General features: G+C 39.4%; 2 protein-coding genes across 7 annotated transcripts in view; both read right to left on the reverse strand.

The window, feature by feature from the left end:
• Nucleotides 1–11,154, reverse strand: part of stxbp5b (syntaxin binding protein 5b (tomosyn)) — a 28,658-nt gene extending 17,504 nt beyond the window's left edge. Inside the window, exons 1-5 of one of the 6 annotated variants that reach the window (XM_085390910.1) lie at nt 10,583–11,154; nt 9,199–9,296; nt 4,458–4,539; nt 3,988–4,088; nt 2,651–2,785 (exon numbers count right to left, since the gene is read on the reverse strand). In XM_085390910.1, the coding sequence (XP_085247036.1) occupies nt 2,651–2,785; nt 3,988–4,088; nt 4,458–4,539; nt 9,199–9,296; nt 10,583–10,726 (560 nt within the window). In that variant the 5' untranslated portion in view covers nt 10,727–11,154. The remainder of the gene's footprint in view (nt 1–2,650; nt 2,786–3,987; nt 4,089–4,457; nt 4,540–9,198; nt 9,297–10,582) is intronic. The other 5 variants (XM_085390904.1, XM_085390906.1, XM_085390907.1 and 2 more) reach the window with 5 other exon arrangements.
• A 4,752-nt stretch (nt 11,155–15,906) lies between these two features.
• rab32b (RAB32b, member RAS oncogene family) lies at nt 15,907–18,544 on the reverse strand. Its single transcript, XM_085390728.1, has 3 exons — nt 18,331–18,544; nt 16,443–16,720; nt 15,907–16,071 (listed from the first exon to the last, which is right to left on the reverse strand). The coding sequence occupies exons 1-3, from the start codon at nt 18,542–18,544 to the stop codon at nt 15,907–15,909; spliced, it is 657 nt and encodes a 218-aa protein (XP_085246854.1).
• Between the last annotated feature and the right edge of the window lie 554 nt (nt 18,545–19,098).

Genomic DNA, 19,098 nt, shown 5'->3' on the forward strand with positions numbered 1-19,098 from the left:
GAGTCGATACAGTCAGTGATGTCGCAGTGAATAAAAGGAAGGGATGGAGCGGAATATGAACTCCAGCCGGTAATCACCACATTGTGATACACCCGCACCACAAACACCAGGCTTAATAACCAGTTCTCATGTTTGTGAACTGGATTTTATTGTAATAAAGATTATTTTAACCTAGACTGTTAACTGACGGAATCGTCGGTAAACATTACTTTAAATTAACTAGTTAAAACTGAGTTTCATTTCCAGCATAACACCAGATATGATCATTAGCGCCATACACAGCGTTTCTATCCACTGTAGGAGAGTCCACGAGTTTCCAAAGGCAACAAGCTATGAAGCAGAGCGTGGAAAAGACGATTCTATCAGAGGTTCTACAAAGACATAACTGAATATTTCGCTTTAGATTTCACACCACATCGTTTCTTTTCATCTTCAAAATCAAGACAAGCTAAATCATTTCCCCATCTCCACTTCCTGCATCTGACACATTTATCTAAGAGGACGGCATACTTTGCTCTGACACTTTCAACTCCAGGATCTAAAAGAGCAATTTATCCGATTTCACCAGCAGCCTCATACACACGCACACCTTTATGCAACCAATTTTAGCTGCCAGTCACTTTCTAAAATAATCTTTTTTAGCTCGCTGGTGGGCACATGGAAAATAAAATTGCTTGGAAAAACTTCTACTGACTAAAGTTTTCATTTAGAAAAAAATAGTAATTTCACTACCCCTTTTAAGCCCCAATCAAGGGCTCAGAATGGGCAAATTTTGTGGTAGACATGTAACCAGTCCTTTTAAGACATGTACTTCTTTCTGTTAATCTGAATGACCTGAGTTCATGTATCAATGTGTACTTTGATCACTTCACAGCGAGTCATGACGGCAATCTTACTAGATTGTACCAGTAACATTTTGGTATCACTTTGCAAACCACCCAATTCGGAATACATTCAGTTACTTTAAGAGTATCAACGGTATATTAACATTATATAAAAAAAAAAAAAAAAAAAAAAAAAAAACTTCTGGCACCTGCATTTAGTCTCACTTTGCTCAAACTAATCTCACAGCCTCAAAGCGACTTCTTTATGTTGTCCCGACTCAAAACAGTTTTATGACACTGCTTGCTAATGAGATTTGAGGTTAACAGTTCGTTTTTTTTCGTTTCAGCCATTTCTAGAAGTCTGTCTTCTGTGTTCCTAACATGCATGAAATGTCAGACAGCACAACAGCAGTAATTTCATCATTTGCTTGTAATGAATTGTCCCCAATACATTTTACTGAGGCATGCATGAATGAGGTCCATGAAATGATCAAAGTACCTATATAACACACTATATGAACAAAAGTAATAATTCACTGCCTAATCTTTAATTTCAGGTGTATTCCTACTGCCACAGGTGTATTAAATCAAGCATCTATCCATACAGTCTGCCTTTACAAATATTTGTCAAATAATGGCTAATTCCAAAGAGCTCTCTGAATACCAATGTGGTACTATAATAAGATGCCGCTGTTGCAACAACTTTGTGAAATTACTTCCCTCCTGGATATTCCACAATCAACTGTAAGTGGTATTGCAAATTGGAAGTGTTTAGGAACCACAGTAACTCAGCCACGCAGAGGCAAACCACACAAAGTTACAGAACTGCGTTGCGTTGAGGCGCATAGAGTGTAAAATTGTCCAATGGATTGCCGAGTCAATATTCACAAAGCTCCAAACATCATCTTGAATTATCATCAGCACTAAACATGTGTGCTGGGATCTTCGTGGCATGGTTTTTCGTAGTGGAGCAGCTCCAGTAGGTATAATGTGCAGGTGGTCTGGTACTTTCATCTACACAGTGTAGGTGGCATTGAAAGACACAGACTTAATGTCTTTTACAGAACTGTTAAATGTTGCACAGTTATAATGGCTCAGTCTGTACTAATGGGAATGCTGGAGGGATGACCCAAACGACTGAATTCCTAAACTTTATCTAGCAAAATAACTTTGCTAGATATTGCAAGTATGAAGAGCACGTCGACCTGCCAGTGCTGCCCTGTTTGACCAGAAATTATTTTTATTATCACTTGTTAAATTATGTATCAAGTAAATAATTCACCATTTAGCAAAGCTGTTTAAAAATGATCACTTTAAATTCCTGTGTGCTGGGAAAACCTGTATTCGATACACGAAAATGCTATCATAACCAGAAAAGATACTGATAGTGATTTTATCCACCTCGATCATACACCTGCATGTGACATTAAATGGGAACCCCTCAGAAGATGCAGGATGTGATGTAAAATTCCTTGCAAACTTTACAGTGGGTGTTTACACGAGGGAGTGGGTGACACAGGATGGGTCACTGGTGTTATGAAGTGGGCACTTCCTATCAGAGATGTTTGCTGCCAGATTTAACAGAACACCTCCAGAAGTCTCAACTGCAAGTCCTGGCATGGCACAATCACCACCTCCATACCGCCCTCATACCGATCAGAGCTACAGTATTCTCAGCTTACAGGACTAACTGTTTCTGCAAGTGCCGGCAACCGCATTCCTTTGCAATTTTGAGTTTCCTGGTCGAGTGTCAGCTGCACAAAGAAGATATGCAAATAGTGAGTGAGTAATGGGAGGAGGGGTGTAGTTGTGAAATACAGACTCACAGTTCGATGGCTTTGTTCCACATAATAACGTAGCCTGAGAGAGTGAAGGACTCCACGTTGACAATGTGGATGTTTCCTCTTTCTGTGCCGATGTACAGCCATTTGCTCTGGAAGGGCAGGTGGCAGTATGTGATTCTGGAAGAGATCAAGATCCATCACAACCAGGCTTTTTATTATCTCATGACTCAGTTGGCATCAGACGGTTACCCTTGTCCCTAATCACGCTGGTCCAACTGGAAGAAGAAGCAAGTGAGTAAGATTTAATTACAAAGGCCTTGCACTGTGTCACACTAATGAAGCCAGACTATATATAGATCAGTTGGGGGGAACAGCAGAGTAAATACTGTTGCCTATTCTCAACTGGGTGAAAGAAGAATCCAGTCATACACAACATTTACTATCTGAAATAGAATGAACCTGCAAAAATGTTTAGTCTTTTGCTATTAGTCTGTACCTTAATTGTGATTTTTTTTTTCCAGAGGAAATCTGGAGTCATTTTTAAATGAACTTGGAAATACTGACTTAACAAAAAGTGTGGAGTTTCTTTTAACAGACCTGATGGTTTAAACCATCAAGATGCTGCAAAATATCTGTAGCAACTGTTAAATGAAAGGAAAAGTAGCACACAGTCAAAATATACTGCCATTTAAGTCAGTTTACTGCTCATTTTTGTCTTGCCATTTCAGTGCAAATATGTCCCACTGGATTATAGAATACAATAACTTTATTATCAACATCAATGGAAAATTGTCTTCGGTTCACTAAGCAATAAACAAAATGAATCAAATCCCTTCACATCAACCCACATTCATACATACACGCATATAAAACTTCAACATAACAACAATAAAAACACATCACAGCATCTCATTATTCAGTATACCGATTGGCTCTTGGCACAAATGATCCCTTATATACTGCGGTGAACACCGGGTCAGCAGCAGATAGCCGCTCCCCTGGGTGGGATCATCTTATGTTTCCGGTGTTCCTATAGCATTATTATAATGTCCTTCTGGCCAACATAAAATTTCTGCTACATTTGAAAGAGGGTCTGAACAGAGAGAGGGAAAGAAAATCTGCAGGCCAAAAATCCAAATAATGAGCTGAGAAAAATTGCAAAGCTGGGTGATAAAAATCTGTGGGTGCCACATTCCTTCTAAAATGTAGTAATTTGATGCATTGTTAATACTGAACCATTAGTCACAGATTTTCCTTATTGGCTAAAAACAGCTGGTGCAGCCCCACAGCATGTGGCCAGCTGTGAAGGCAAATTTTGTTCACATCAGATGCAGTGTTGCAGCAAATGCAGCAGCAGACAAACAAACACATTACTGTACCTCTCCCTGTTAAACTTGAGTGAATGCAGGATAGCAGGGATTTTTTGCCTCAGGTTCCACAGGTGGATGCTGTCATCAGCTAAGGCACTCACCAGCGCCCCCTGTGGTGACGGTGATAAACAGAGCAGTTATTTGCGTTGAGAAAACATCATGTGGCTTGGCATTGACACTTTATATGGCTGTATCACAAGCATGTGATATAAAGCTCGTAGACTCTACAGTATAAAGTGTGCTGAAGTAAAATTAGCTCAAAGAGACAATATTCAAGTAAAGTCAACTGAATTGAACTGAAATGAATACAGGTTACACCACTAGCATTACTTTTAATCGATGTATAAAAGCACATTCATCAATAGATTCATGGCTGGGTGTGTGAGGAGAGGAGTGAACAGGCTGGGAGCGAAGAGGTGGTGAGGAGGAGGAGAGAGAAAATCAAACAAGGACACAAGGAACAGGTAATGACAACAAACCTCGTTGATCAGGAACTGGAGCTGGATGACAGCAGCGTTGCTCTCGTGCTGACAGTAGCACTCCACCCCTGCACGGCCAAAGCTAAAAAAGTTTGCTCAGTCAAAGAAAACTGGAAAGGTGCCAGGAAGGTTCATGCAGAAATCGAGGAAAACCTATTTTAAAAATGCTGCAACTTTTCTAATATAATTTCATACAAAAAGATGAAAGTGACAATTGCTATTTCCAGCCTTCTGTGATTTTTTCTAATCAAAGGTTCTTAAGTTCTTTGTTTGTTTTTTCTGAACTAAATGGAAGTTGACATTTTCCGCTTGCATTCCTAAAAAGGCACAGGCAAAAGCATGTAACACACTAAACTGATGAGTTATAAATAAAATCAGTGGGCCCTGTCTCCCTCATATATTCACATGCGTCAGCCAGTGTGACGGCAGCATGATTAACTTCACACTCACCTCTCTCTATTGGACTGTTAAGTTTAACTTAGAGATTCTCTGCCTGCTTAATTTGTCCATTCAGAAGCAATCAGGCTGCTCGTTCAGCTAATAAAAGACACGGGGCATCACAAATTATGAACAGTGCAAAAGTCAGACGCATTGCCACGTAAGCATCGGGGCTGTAACGCCTCAGATAAAAACCTCCAAAATACTTTCACAAGCAGCTGAATAATCACAAGAGAAATTGGGGGAAATCCTTTCAACTAGCCTCTAATCACTCTCAGAGACATATGTGCACTGAGTTGTGCATGCAAGCACAAAAGGAGGAGGAAACCACAAGAGCACTAATCATACAGCCAGTCTATGAACAGACAGACAGACCACAGAGACAAAAAAAAAGGTGCAGTGTTTCTCATACTATTAATGTTAGCATGCAAAAGAAATGCTCCAAAGACTGGCAGCTATGTCGACTAAAACCATTTTAAGGCTCAAATAGTATGATTCTGTACAGGATTAAACAAGCAAGCAGTGATCAAACAATCCCTCAGTTCCTTAAACAAACTAAGGTGGGGTTCAGGACACCGTTTCAGGATGGGCTCAACAGTGGACATCAGGTCGTTATATGACAGTGGTAAACTCAGACTATTAGAGTCAAGACTTTTTTAGCTGGCGCCAGTCGAAGGCTGTGGGCAACTGACCTCACATTCACCCACGACCTTTGTGTCCAGTTTTAGCTCCTGGCATTGCAGGTTGTGTACAACATTTGTCAAAATTATTAATGTTTATCATGTTTCCATAGGTCCACAATGAACGAGGAGGAGGAGGAGGAAGAGTCATTAAGTCCATTGCATACCCTCTGGTGATGCATAAATAAGAGCATAAGAGCAGAGAGGTAGCTGAAAAACCAAGAATGGTAATATTTAACAGTGTTTTCATCATATTTCTGTAATCCAGTGGGGGTCATTTAAGCAACCAGGCAACAGTGAACACGAAGTATGTGTTGTTTTCCAGTGATTATCAACTTTTCGCTGTAAGTATTGTAAAACTGATTCAGCTGCAATATAGGTTAATAGTACTGCTGAGCAAAGCTACTTTCTAGGCTAGCAGGAAATTACTAACACGAACCTCACAACAAGATGTTATCACTGCGGGGAGCGAGTGCATTCTTTTCTAACTTCCTGCCACACTACATGATCAAAAGCTTAGGGGCCACAGGTATAATCTACATAGTAATAGACCATCTATACAACAATACATGTTTCTCTTTATTTCTTAATTTCATTGGCAGTGTGGACACAGGAAGATGGGTCACACCACAAAACAAAAAAGCTCAAAATGCTAGTTCCTGTCTCACACTGTTGGTCATATGGTAACTTTCATATGATTTGCTTTTCTCTTAAATTAAGTAACTTCCTAAGTTGAGTAATCAGTTAGTTGATTGCAAGGTTCCAGTTTTTGAGAGGTGAAGAGTTCCTGCTGCTTCTTGTCCTGAATTAATTAACGTTTTGGACTGCAAGACAACACAGCGATGAACTGACTGGATATTAGCTTTGTCTGATTAAATAAAATGCTTTATCCGTTATTAAATAGCATTATATTTTGTAATTAAGATTTCGACTTCCTTGGCACAAAAGTGGGGAAATCAATCACACAAACAACACAAATATACAGAAAATATTGGTAATATTGGAAGTCTATTTGTGCGTCCTACTGAATAGATCAACTCTCTGAGCAACTGTATTGACCTGCACTTTAAGATTTCCAGTCATACTATTAAATCAAATACATTTTGAGAATTTAGAAAACCATTATCTGGTAATCAATCATGAAATCAATAGCAGCGCCGTAAGCACATCACAGGATAGCACAAGTCACGAGTGGGAAATTCATCTTCCCAAGATACCACATGAGAAACTGGGAATGGTGTGGAGCTGAACGCAATTCTGCTCAATATTAATTTTATCTCTTTATAAGCTGCTGCTAGTAAGAGTAGATGTTCCAATGAGGCCCAAATTGTGGCCCCTTGGGAAAGTTAAAGGCCCACTCTTGACCTAAACTGACCCCTCACTGGGCCTACAAAAGAGAGATAGTTTTGAATACATAAGCTACACCCATTAAGGTAGCTAATGTGTCTTTTTAGACTACTGTTGCTGCTAACTGCACCAAACATTAAATTTAAACAAAACTATGGGTGTCTCACTCAAAGCCACTGGGGTTAACTTTTCTGACGAAAACCCTGCAGATGCATTTTTTTTACCCATGTATGAAAGGAAAGCACACTTTAGTCCTAATGTCACAAAGTTTGACATATCACAGCAGATGCCAAATAATTTGCTCTCGTAACCTTCTTAAGGATATCCCCCCATGTCCCTAAAAACATCACACACTTCAGTCATACCCTATGAACGTCAACACTTCCCTGTTCGGTAAACCACTGTGGTTCACCGCAGCATTTCAACATCAGCAGGTTTTCTCACAAAGTCAACAGATGATACGCATGACAGGAAGTTCTCTTTCATGCTAGTTTACCAATAGAAGACTGATAATGTCTTTAGTAGTCTTTCTACAAGTGCAGATATTAATACCAAAAAAGAAGGAACTACAGCGTAGTGAAGCAGGTACAGCATTTCTACTCTGAAAACCTTCAAAAACAAATTCTGACTTCTACCACGATCAGACCAGCCTTTACCTAATAAAATACTGATTTTGCAAAAAGTTAAAATTAATATATTTATATTGGGTTCACTAATTAAAGTATGCAGGGAGAAAACACAGCTTCAAATGTTAGGTTTTTCCTGCTCATCACCCTGTATAATGTTAGTGAGTGAGTATATCCCTAATGTGGTCATCTAAGGAAGTCATCCATGTCTACACAGCACAGAAGAACCACCCACCTGCTGTTCAAACATTCTGTTTGCCAAGTGCAACCAGTCAGAGGAGAGCTGGCTTGTCTATACATGTGTGCTTTTACACTAATGACACACATCAAATGAAAAAGCCGGTATCAAACCAGGGACCCCTTATGCTTATAGCATCGGCAACCAAACAAAATATATCCCAAGTACTCAGCTATTGGATCAACCATGATGTCTAGTTTTTAAAAAAGTTCAAGATGTGTACGGTCACCGCACACAAAGATTATCTGCATGTGCTTAAACACGAGATATGATGGTTTTATAATTGCCAAAACTGCACTGGAAAGAGCACGGAAATGTCTAGAGTTACACACTGATTAAAACGCTGTAGTAGAGGCAGATCTTGTAAAAGCAGACATTTATTGCTTGTAGACACCTCATTGAACTTATGTCTACTGAGCTGTGGCAGCAGTTCCAAACTCCAGGGGCAGTGAGGTGGATCGATACAGACCATCTTTTGATAAATGGACCAATTGCCTGAATGACAGTAATCCCATCAGCTCCACCTTGCACATTAGGACAACATGGAAGCAGTGTATGTTCTGTGGGAGTAGCCCTGTGAAAAAACAGCATGCCCTCTTAATCTAGAGAGTGGATAATGATGAGGACAAAGCCACTTAATGAAAATCTAAACAAGGCAGGTGGGCTTCTTAAGCAGGATACCAGCACAAAGGGAAACCCTGAGCTGATACACTAATAGGTCAGCCCTGAAGGCGTAACCTGGATATGAGTAGACTATCACATGCAGTGTTTAATAGCCTGGAATCCAGGGGCAGTTCTGCTGCTGTGAGTCACGGATGTTAGCTGTAAAAGCAAATTTTTATCCTTCAAAACAAAGAAATACGAAACTGACTTCCAACTGCCTGAGGGGCCACACAGCACTGTGGCAGCTTGATTGTGTGTGCATGTCGTGCAAGTCCAGTTATGTTTACAGCACATACGAAGTGGCATCCTGGCACTGACTGGGCAGCACAGTTGATGAGGTTGGCTCCTCGGCATATGGCAGAGGAGCTGTTCATGCTACTGCAGAGATACCACTAATGAGCCTGGGTGCTCCAGGAGAAGGAGGCTGCTGGTTGCACAGAAACACATCCTAAGCCTAAGAACTCAGATTCCTTTAGCTTGTTTTGGAGATTCTTTTTTTTGTAGCGTTGGATGACAATAGACAGAAAGGATCATTTACTCTGTGAACTCCCGTGCCTTTGTGGAATGCTGAATGGCAACTTAAGTGGAAAAATGTTCCTGGAAATGATTCCAGGAACTTGGACACGGATTTACTTTCCTTACACATGTGTGCCACGACTGTGTGGGTGAGAGTGTTTTTTTGGGTTTTTTTTTTTTTAAAGTAAACCTTTACTTTCCTTGCATGACTCTTCACATGGGAAAAAGGATACAGCCTCAAAGCTCCAGTCTGAGTCCCAATGGCCAAGATTTTCTGTACGGGGTCAAAAGCCATTGAGGATGGTTGATATGGAAAGCCATGACGCACAGTCTGCAGGAAAAAAAGAAGAAGCAGAATTTACATTAGACCTTAAGCCAGCTATTCGATCATCTCCTACACAGTCAAGCTGACATTAAAAAATTATAGTCTCCAAGAAATGCAATCCATCAATGTGGAAAATGTGCTCTATTATCAAAAGAAATTAGATAAAGCATAAACATTATTGAAATATCTTTCTCATGGCTACTTGATATCTGTGAAGTATTAATTTTGGAAAACAACAGTAAAACTCAATATGACAACCTTGAGCTGGACTTTTATTGTCAGAATCTTGCAGTAGCTTATCCTCCAAATTATCATCATCATCAGGCATCTATAACCCAATTGTTTCAGGTTGGAAACGTTGCTCAATCATCCATAAGCTCTCTGCAGCCTGCAGCAGGATTACATAACAGGTAATGCCATGGCCCTGTAACCCGGGGACCTGACCTGTTCTGCTCCCAGCTGGAGTTGAAGCTGGTCGGCGAAACCTTTCCAGGCAGCCCTAACAGTCTGCATTACTAAACCGTGAATGATTAAAAAACAAGGCTGGGGAGCTCTTGTGTAGTGACCTGTGAGGTTATGATTTAAATGATCAGTTTTATTTATTTATTTTGCCAAAGCTGTTCACTCACATGCTCTTATGCACTGTACCCACAAAGATTATGCTCTGAAGCGATTGCTGCACTCGTGGATGGTGGTGGCTTAGTATAAAAATCCAAGTAGAAGTTTAGCTGAAGGTAAGAGAGGTGCTGGATATTTACTAGAGTTGGAGTTTTTGCAATAAAAAGTGTTCTTCTCACCACCTTTGAAACATAACATGGGAAATTTGCAGTGGATCCACTATTATTATGATAAACGAAATACAGGCTGCAGATGTTGCCCTCAACAACTCGCATTAAAACCCACGTTAGACCTGCACCTCCAGCATGAATAGAAGTGAGCAATGTCCAAATGGGGTGGGTGAGTGTTGTGTTGTAATTTTATGATATTTTACAGTGACGAATATACAGTTTCAAAGATTCAGAGCAATGCAAACAGCCCACTATGGACTACATCAAGGCAGGGCTGGCTAAAATAGACTAAAAAAATAATTACATATAAATAAATCACATTGTAGTGTTCAAGTGTGTGACTTTAAATCTGGTGTGCACATTCAAGTGGTTTCCATCCTAAATAATGAAATTAATATCCAAAAATAAAAGCAGTCAGCGTTTTTTCCTTTCTTTTTTTTGTGTCACGCTGCTGTCATCTGACTGTCAGTTCGTTAATGTTAGCTGTTATTAACGGAAACCCACCTTGCAAAGCTGAAAATGCTCCGACTGTAAAGTCTCCTGGACAACATCGTTTTCCCTGGGAGTACCCGGCTGAGCAGTTGCGGAGGAGGAGGAAGAAGCCGCTGTCAAGCCGTCCAGCACCTTCCGAATATTAAACTTCTTCATTTTCCTCCGGTACACAAGCGACGGTTCAGAAAACAGATCAAGCGAGCTACCATAAATTGGATACAGAGAAGGGGGTAGCTGCTAGCTAGTTAGCCGAAATAACGCACAGTTAATACCTTTCTGTATACATCTCACATGTTACGGAGGGTGTTGCCAACGCATTCTCCAAAAGCGCCCGAGTCACGAACATTGGTTTAGAGAGTCCCTTCCGATAGCAGCCCTAATGCGCCATTTATATTGCCAGCTTTGGCGTTTAGTCGACCGGGATTAGTCGTTTCCGCCAGCTCCTTCCCCAACCAGGGCTCAGCGGGTAGCAAAGTGGCTACGGAAACGCAGTGAACTGCAGCGGGGATTGAGTCTGCGCTCTGCCGTCACCCGGATGCAGGACCGGTGTTACGGTGTATTCCGTGACCCGTCAGATTAGGTGACCTCGATCGGAATGTGAGCTGACAAAACGCTTTAAAACTGCTTGTGTTGTTGACACCTGCTGAGAAAAAAGAAGAGCATAAATAGGTTTACATTTATATACATATACATTATATACAGTATACATTTTGATAGCTATCATAGCAAATTAAACCAATTTAAAAGACATCAATATCCTTAAATTATTGTAAGTTTAATAGAGGGAGTGTTATTATTTCTAAACACCTATGTATGGTCATTTTGTGTGGCTCAAAATTCAATTAGAATTTTAAAAAATCCTCAAAAACAAAGTCTTTATTTTTGCCACAATCTTAACGTTTTTGGCGCTGTGAGCTCTTCAAACAATTTTTAGTTATAATTTTTTTTACATAGCAACACAAGGAATTCAGATAGCCCTGCGGCCCCCTGCTGGCTAAAGAAGAGTCCCGAGCAGCCTCAATGCTCGAGGGCTGGGAGGGAAGCAAAACCTTACCCCAGTGACACCTGTCAATCCTTTGAAGAGTGGTTTAAAAGTGCAAACAAATAACGCAGGGAGACAATGTAGCCACAAGCATCTTTTACTAACGCCCTTTCCCACTGAAACGCGATATAAGGGTACTCCTCTGGTATTCTATTCCAATCTATTGTGCATTTCTGAAAAATAGGCCGTATTTCCTCATTCCTTATGTTCCCCAAGGAAGAAGATTGAGGTTATTTTGGCTCTGCAGAGAATTGGACACAAAGCTGGAAAACCTGGTTAAATATTCACCTTTGTGATATGTCATTCTTTTAATTAGCCCATTAAAAAACTTCACATGTGGGCATATAGTTTTATTTTAACTGATTCAGGAATTAAGCAGCTCCCCTTAAATGGTACACCTGACAAAGTCACGTGGAAGACACAAAAGACAGAAAATTGTCGAGTTAACCTAATGAGACATTAAAGCCATGGCCTTTGCAATACACGTTTAAAACGTCAGAGCCTTTTTGTAAATTCGATTTAAGACATTGTTTAGTTTTGGTTCTTTTCTGGATATAATTCTGTCAAAAGTTTTGTATTGACTTTCAATAATATATCACATACAACACTGTGCAAAAAGTCTTGAACTGCTCCTATATTTTGCTTCCAAGTAGATTTTCTTGTAAATTTTTACAATGGCTCAGACTTTCTGAATGTCAAAGCTTTGCTTTGCTGCTCTTTTGTCCATTTCCAGCCCAGTTCTTGTACCTGGCCATTTTAAGAGTGATGTAATTTTAGACTCATGAATCATTCAAGCACAAAAAAAGCATCTGACACAAGATTACAGTGTTTTGTCTACACATAATAGACTTCTAGACACTTTCTTACCTGTTGACTGTTGCAAAAACAAAACAAAACATATTGTATTCTCATTTCTTAAGCTTAATTTATTAACTCGGAATCTGTGCTGCTGTGCTTTGGATCATTGTCCTGTTACGTTACCTAATTTCAGAAAGCTTTGACTTTCAGATAGATGGTCTCACATTTGACTCCAAAATGCTTTAGTATGAAGAGGAGTTCACTCAGTGACCATCATCAGCCCACTACCACTGTGTCTGACAGTTGGCATGAGGTATTTGTACTAATATGCTGTATTATATTCAGTGTTTTAGTATTTTCTTTTTTTATACTGCTTCAGCGTTTGGTATTGATAAAGACCCCCACCTCCTACTACCATCCATACTACACCAAAGTACATGTTAATGTTACATGTTTTTCAGGTAGTCTCTGTCAAATCGTCTGTGTTTATAGAGGTAATTCCTATGAAACCTGTGAGAATGTGCTTCGCATGTATGTCTACTTCTGCATTTTGGCTTAATTCTTGTTAAATAAGGGCATGGTGTAATATGTCATGTGTTGTTTATCTGAGGTTGTACTTGCCCGACTTGAAGGACCACATTATTATTATTATTTATAATGTCCTGATATGTAAAACCTTAGAATAGAAAGAGTGAGTACTTTATTTTTATCATAACTGTATGAACTTCAATTATTCATACTGCTGGGGGAAAAAAAAGAATGCATACCAAATAATATAAATAAAAACATTTTCAGTGCAGTGTGTGGATTTGACAAACAGCACTGATCACAAAGTGGAAGAAGTTGAGTATTTGCATTTTATGCTACTTTAAATATTGCTTTTAAAAAAGTAGTAGCTTCATTGGCACTGGTTATTTTGCAGATCATTACATGCAAAACATCTGATTAGCTTATCCTTTAAACTGCTATAGATAACACTTAAATGCTGCAAATGTAGCTACAAATTTAAAAATCTGATTCAGAAACATGATGCGATGAAGCAAAGCATGTTGGTGGTTGATGGGGGAAACAGGACTGGTTCAGTACTGCCAATAACCCTTTAGAATCAGAAACAGGATTTTCAGATAGAATCAGTTTGTCTCAGCGATGATGTGGACAGCAACACAAAAGAAAAAAACACTTTGTGTCCCTTCTCAAAGTGTCTTTGCACAGGTATATTTTGTGCACTAGATGGCGTCATCTACTAGCAAAACTATTAACCTCTAAATCTGTATTTTGTTGTGTTTGAGAACTCACCTTGTGACAAAAATTCAGAACCATGGACAGCAACGTAAGGATTCCAGACCGTCATCATGGAGCCCCTTGATGGTTCAGGACGTGGTCAGTTTAAAGGGTATAGGTTCATTCATATTCTAGCATTTCTTTTCTTGCATTTATGGACTCGGGCACATCAACATATATAATGTAGGTGCAGGAGAATGTCTGCAAATGTCTGCTATTCAAAGACTTTTTCCACACAGGACATCATAAAATGGGTCACACAAGGCACAATGGGAGACAGTGAGAGGCACAGCAAAGCTATGCACAAAGCTTTACGCTTTATAAACCTATTCACAAGTTTGACTAAATTGAAATTGTCATGCAGTCATGAATATATGAACGAAGCTGCCAGAGAAAATGCACGCCGGAGGGCTGATAAAACAGGGCAATATCAATAATGCACAAGTGATGGGATCTGTTGCTGGGAGTGAGGCTCCCATCCATTCAAACTGTCATATTTATAAACAAGTTAAGGAGCGGGGCTTTTGTGTCCGATGTGAAAAAGTATTGGGGCCAGCATCCCTCTTTGACTTCTGAATGTAGGTCTCCAGAAACTGGGACATACATCCAAAATTAGCAGTTGTGTGTTACTTCTTCCATCGTTTTGCCTCAGGCACAATTGCCACATGAGGTAAACTACCTTGCTGGCTTTTATGCTGCAACTCCTTTGATCAGCATGTAGAGATCAGATGAATTTGTGATGGGGTTTGGATAAATATGGGAAATTATGGTGCCCATTTTTAACTTTTTAATCTATTTTGGGGGAAATTTATGGTAATGCAAATTAATGCCACGTCAACAACTGCTGATATAACAAAACATTATGTGATTATACTCCAAGGTTAAATCCATTCTCATGACACATCTGGAGAGAGTGGCTGAATTTGGACAAATGCTACTCTGAAAAGGTAACCAGCGGCAGGATGTAGAACAGTTCCCTTGCTGCACTGCAAGGACACCGAAAGGTAAAACTACAGGACAGCAAAGAACAGATTGGTGTGCAAAAATAACCTGAGCAACACAAAACATGTCAATGAGCAAGACAAGGTATCGTACATTGCACTGGTTTAAATGTCCGACTTTAAAGGCACTTTAATTTCACATTAATAGCATTAAAACAAACCACTCAATTAAAAGTTATTATTTCAAACGTATTCTGTTAAAACACCTTGTAACTGATTAAAGCATAAAATTTACAAGCCTTTAAAAAGGTCATGGTGACATGATTTAAATGAACAAACTGTCCATGAAAAAGAGGCAAGAAATATATTTGTTAAGTTGATCAACGTAGAATTATCCAGTTACTTTAGGCAGTGTAGCAATAACTAAACTAATAATGAACTTATAAGCCTGGTAACCTGTCGAGGGTGTGCGATGAATGGATGAGCTTGTCATTTACTTCCAAATGGTTTTATTTCAATCTCAGCCAGAATTTAGTGGCTGATATTTTACTTCATTGACACATACAGTCACATACACTCACTCTTCTGATATTTGTTAGATACATGCTAAATGCTCTGCTCCCAGTATAGGACACTGTGTACTTTCTGGGCATTTTCACAAATCTCTTTTCTCCACCAAAATCAGGTCATGCTGATAGCTTTTCTCTGCTTTTGGCCATATCAATCTGAGATGCCTTGCTTATGCTTGGGTCTTAGCTCATCTTACTGCAAAAGTGATTAAGAGATAATTATATGCATGGGTTGCATAACAGAAGAAGGCACAGTGGAAGCTGCAATCAAATAAAGTGTCATTTGATGAGGACTATTTCATGAAATATACATTTTCGCTGTTTTTCTGCATGGGAATAAACGTTAGATAGCTTGTGGCTCCTCATCATAGTGGGTCATTCACTAGCACGTCTTGGTTGTGCAGTGAGTGTCACAGGCTTTTCCCAGCAGGATGTGTATCATGCTGATCTGTTTATTATCCTGACTGGATCAGTGGTTTATCAGAGGAATGAGCTCATTGTCTCCACAGAGGTGTTTATGAGGCAGCCCACACAGTCCATAGATTATTGAGAAAAATCAGCAAAGCAGAAATATGAATATAAAGCTACTGAAGCTTGGTGGCTTTCTGTCATAGCTTCACTGAGGCGGCTGTGGATTCATGTCCCAGCACCACAAACAGGTCAGGTTCTGTTTAACCAGCAGTAGCTTTAGTTTGGCTCTTTGTCTCAGAACAGTGATCTCCCGCAGCACAGTGACTGACTCTGACTCTCCGTGGGAGTCAGGTTCACTTTGATCCTATCCCAGTGGTGCTCTTCAGCGGACAGGCTGGTGTCACACAGCATTATTTGTTTGACAAGGAAGGCACCTGCCTCTTCAATATTTATATCTTCCTAAAAAAAAAAAAGCAGGGAAGAACACGATTTAGAACATTGTGCGTGCATCCGCCGGGTTAAGTTTTTGGCTGCGTGTTTTAATATTTTAACATATTTATATGAACAGGTTATATGCAGTAGCTGCAGTGATAAAGTTCACACATGCAATAGAGCATACCCTCATGCAAGTCTAATGCATGATCTCATGCAGTATGCTTACTTGCAATATGAATATTTTTAGATATAAAATCTATTAAATTAGTCAAACAGAATCCAATCCCTGAGATAATCAGTTAATGATCTGCTGAATATCCTAACGTTATTACCTCTAAACACCCAACACTGACTGTTACTGAAGGCACATATTCCCCTTCTATGGTTGCACAAACCTTAGCAGAAGTCTCAAACCAGCCCAGGAAGCTGTTGTCTTTACAAAAGCTGTCCAGAGAGGACACCAAGGCTCCATCCTTCCCCGTCAGGTCACATTTGTTGGCCAGCAGGACAGCAGGGATCGGTTGGCCACTGTCAAGACGCACTTTGGTATCCAGGTCTTGCTTCCACTCAGAGGCAGCCTCCAGGGTGCAGCTGTTTGTAATGTCAAAGACCACTACTGCTCCCATCGCCTCTTTGTAGTACACTCTGGACATGTTCTTAAACCTCTCTTGGCCTTGAGGGATAACAAAATTATGTGTGTAATGGATCCTTTTGCTCAACTTCTAATAAAACCTGGCTGCAAGTAGGAATGTGTCTTTTTTTTCTCATGGATAGGCAGCTATTATTTCTTTTTGGTCTGAATTATCATGTCAAATCAGACTGCAACCTAAATGTTATGTAAGAACTGAGAGACTACTGATAATTTTCTGAAATAAAATCATATGTTTCCATGGACACTGGCTAGGATTAAAATTAGCTCTGAGTAAAGAATGGATCAAAAAAACAACAACACTGCAGTTTGACTTGAGTTTCCAGGCACTAAAGCATTCAGCAAATTTAAACTTAAATTTAAAAATGTGTATAAAAGTTGTGTCACCAAAAAAGAACTAAAATATAATTTCCACAGGGGAAAAAATGGATTTGGATGAATTTTAAAAAATGTGCAATTTTGGAATATTATGTGCAAATAAAATGCTTTCCTCCAGAGTTCTTGTTTATTTAAAATATATTTTAGGCAAATAAGTGTACTTTCTATCATTTTAAATGTAAATGTACACTCAGCACCCACTTCATTAAGTACACCTTGCTACTGGATTTGTGACATTTGTGACTGGAAGCAGTCGTAACAAGATGGGTTCGCTGTGGACATAAAGGGGTGGCCATGGTCAACAACAATCCTCTGTAGGCTGTGGGGTTTAAAAAATGGAACTAAGAGGCCCAAAATGTGCCAAAAAATAACCCACAGTAACCACAACCAGTCTGAATTGTTGATGAAAAGGCAGGATGGAGCCAGATTTCCAAATTCTGTACCTACCTTCCAAAGGTTGCTGAAAAAAATCAAAAGTCATCAGACCAGGAAATGTTTTTCCAATATGTCCAATTTTGGTGCGCCAGTGCAAACTGTAACTTCAGTGTTTTTACACTTCTGGTCTTCTGCTGCTAAAGCCCACCTGCTTCAAGGTTTGATGTATTGCTCATTCATTGAATATCATGGTTGTAATAAGTGGTTATTTGAGTTACTGTTGTCTTAGCTCAGAGGAGTCTGGCCTCTCTGCTGTCCTCAACAAGGCATTTTCACCCAGAGAACTGCCACTCATTGGACATTTTCTCTTTTTTGGACCATTCTCCCTAAACCCTATAGATGTTTTTTGGGGAAAAATCCCAGTAAATCAGCAGTTTCTGAAATACTCAGACCAGCCTGTCTGGCACCAACACCCGTACTACATTAAAAGTCATTTAAATCACCTTTCTTCCCAATTCTGATGCTCAGTTTGAACTTCAGCTGTTCATCTTTACCATTCACATGCCTAAATGCACTGAGTTGCTGCAATGCCAATTAGACATTATGTAGAACATGTATACCTAATGCAGTGGCTAGGGAGTGTATCTCTGGTATACTCTATTCAAATACACATTATATATAAATAAATGTATCGAGATATTACTTTACTACATTTAAAACGTTTACAGATAAAAGCTTTGGAGAAACTTTTTAAATCGTGTTTTCACAGAAGTGTCGCAGTACAGTTTCTACAGAGTTTATAACAGATGCCATAAAATTAGATTTAGCCTGTTCATCCAGTATTTTTGTACAGGAATTTGCTTTATAGTTTTGAAACTCACCTCCAATATCCCAAAGCTGTAGTCTCACCACTGTCTTAGGATCCCATTCAATTGTCTTTAGGGCAAAGTCAACTCCAATGGATGCTTTGTATGTTTCATCAAAGCGTTTATTAACATAACGCATGACAATGCTGCTTTTCCCAACCCCCAGATCCCCAATGACTAAAACTTTAAAAAGCTTCTCTGTAGATAATGTCACCGAAATCCTTCCCATGCTGCGGTCCACGAGCTGACAGGCATCGAGACAGATAAAATATTTTCCTAATAATTGTGTAAAACTAGGTCACATTTACACAGAGTTTTAAAGTAAAATAACAATTTGTAGAAATAACAGTGTTACAACACTCTGCGTTATTCCCTGTGTCACTCACTACTTCCTACGGTGTCCCTGTTTTGAAATTCTTCCTTCAAACCAGAGCAATAAAAAGCTGACCTTTGATTTATAAATCACTAGCAACCACGCCAAGAGCACAGAGCCACCTAATGTTTCAACTTGAAAAACATGAAAGACAAAAGCATAAAAAATATTTAATGTACTCAAATCAAACAAGTGCCCTTCAAAATTGTCGTCTACAGCAACTACCATTTCAAAACTGTAGATATATTTTACACTGAACTTCATATAGCTTATATCGATGTATAACTAATGCAAATAGTATCACTTTATTACACTATACAATTTTGATAGGAAGTTAAAGTCTAAATATTTAGGAAATGGATTGTTGTACACAACCAATCACACACAATATAAGCATAAACAGCTACTCT

The sequence above is a fragment of the Rhamphochromis longiceps genome, linkage group LG19 (genome assembly GCF_057381845.1).
Source record: "Rhamphochromis longiceps isolate RC_006_pf linkage group LG19, R_longiceps_female_GT1.1, whole genome shotgun sequence".
NCBI lineage: Eukaryota > Metazoa > Chordata > Actinopteri > Cichliformes > Cichlidae > Rhamphochromis > Rhamphochromis longiceps.

Bases quoted from the DNA above. Each gene is read 5' to 3' on its own strand.
- rab32b (XM_085390728.1), bottom strand. From the start codon at position 18,544: ATGGGAAGGATTTCGGTGACATTATCTACAGAGAAGCTTTTTAAAGTT. The intron at 16,721-18,330 runs GTGAGTTTCAAA...TTATCCCTCAAG, and splicing joins ACAGCTTTGGGATATTGGAG to GCCAAGAGAGGTTTAAGAAC. The intron at 16,072-16,442 runs GTTTGTGCAACC...TTTTTTTTTTAG, and splicing joins GGTTTGAGACTTCTGCTAAG to GAAGATATAAATATTGAAGA.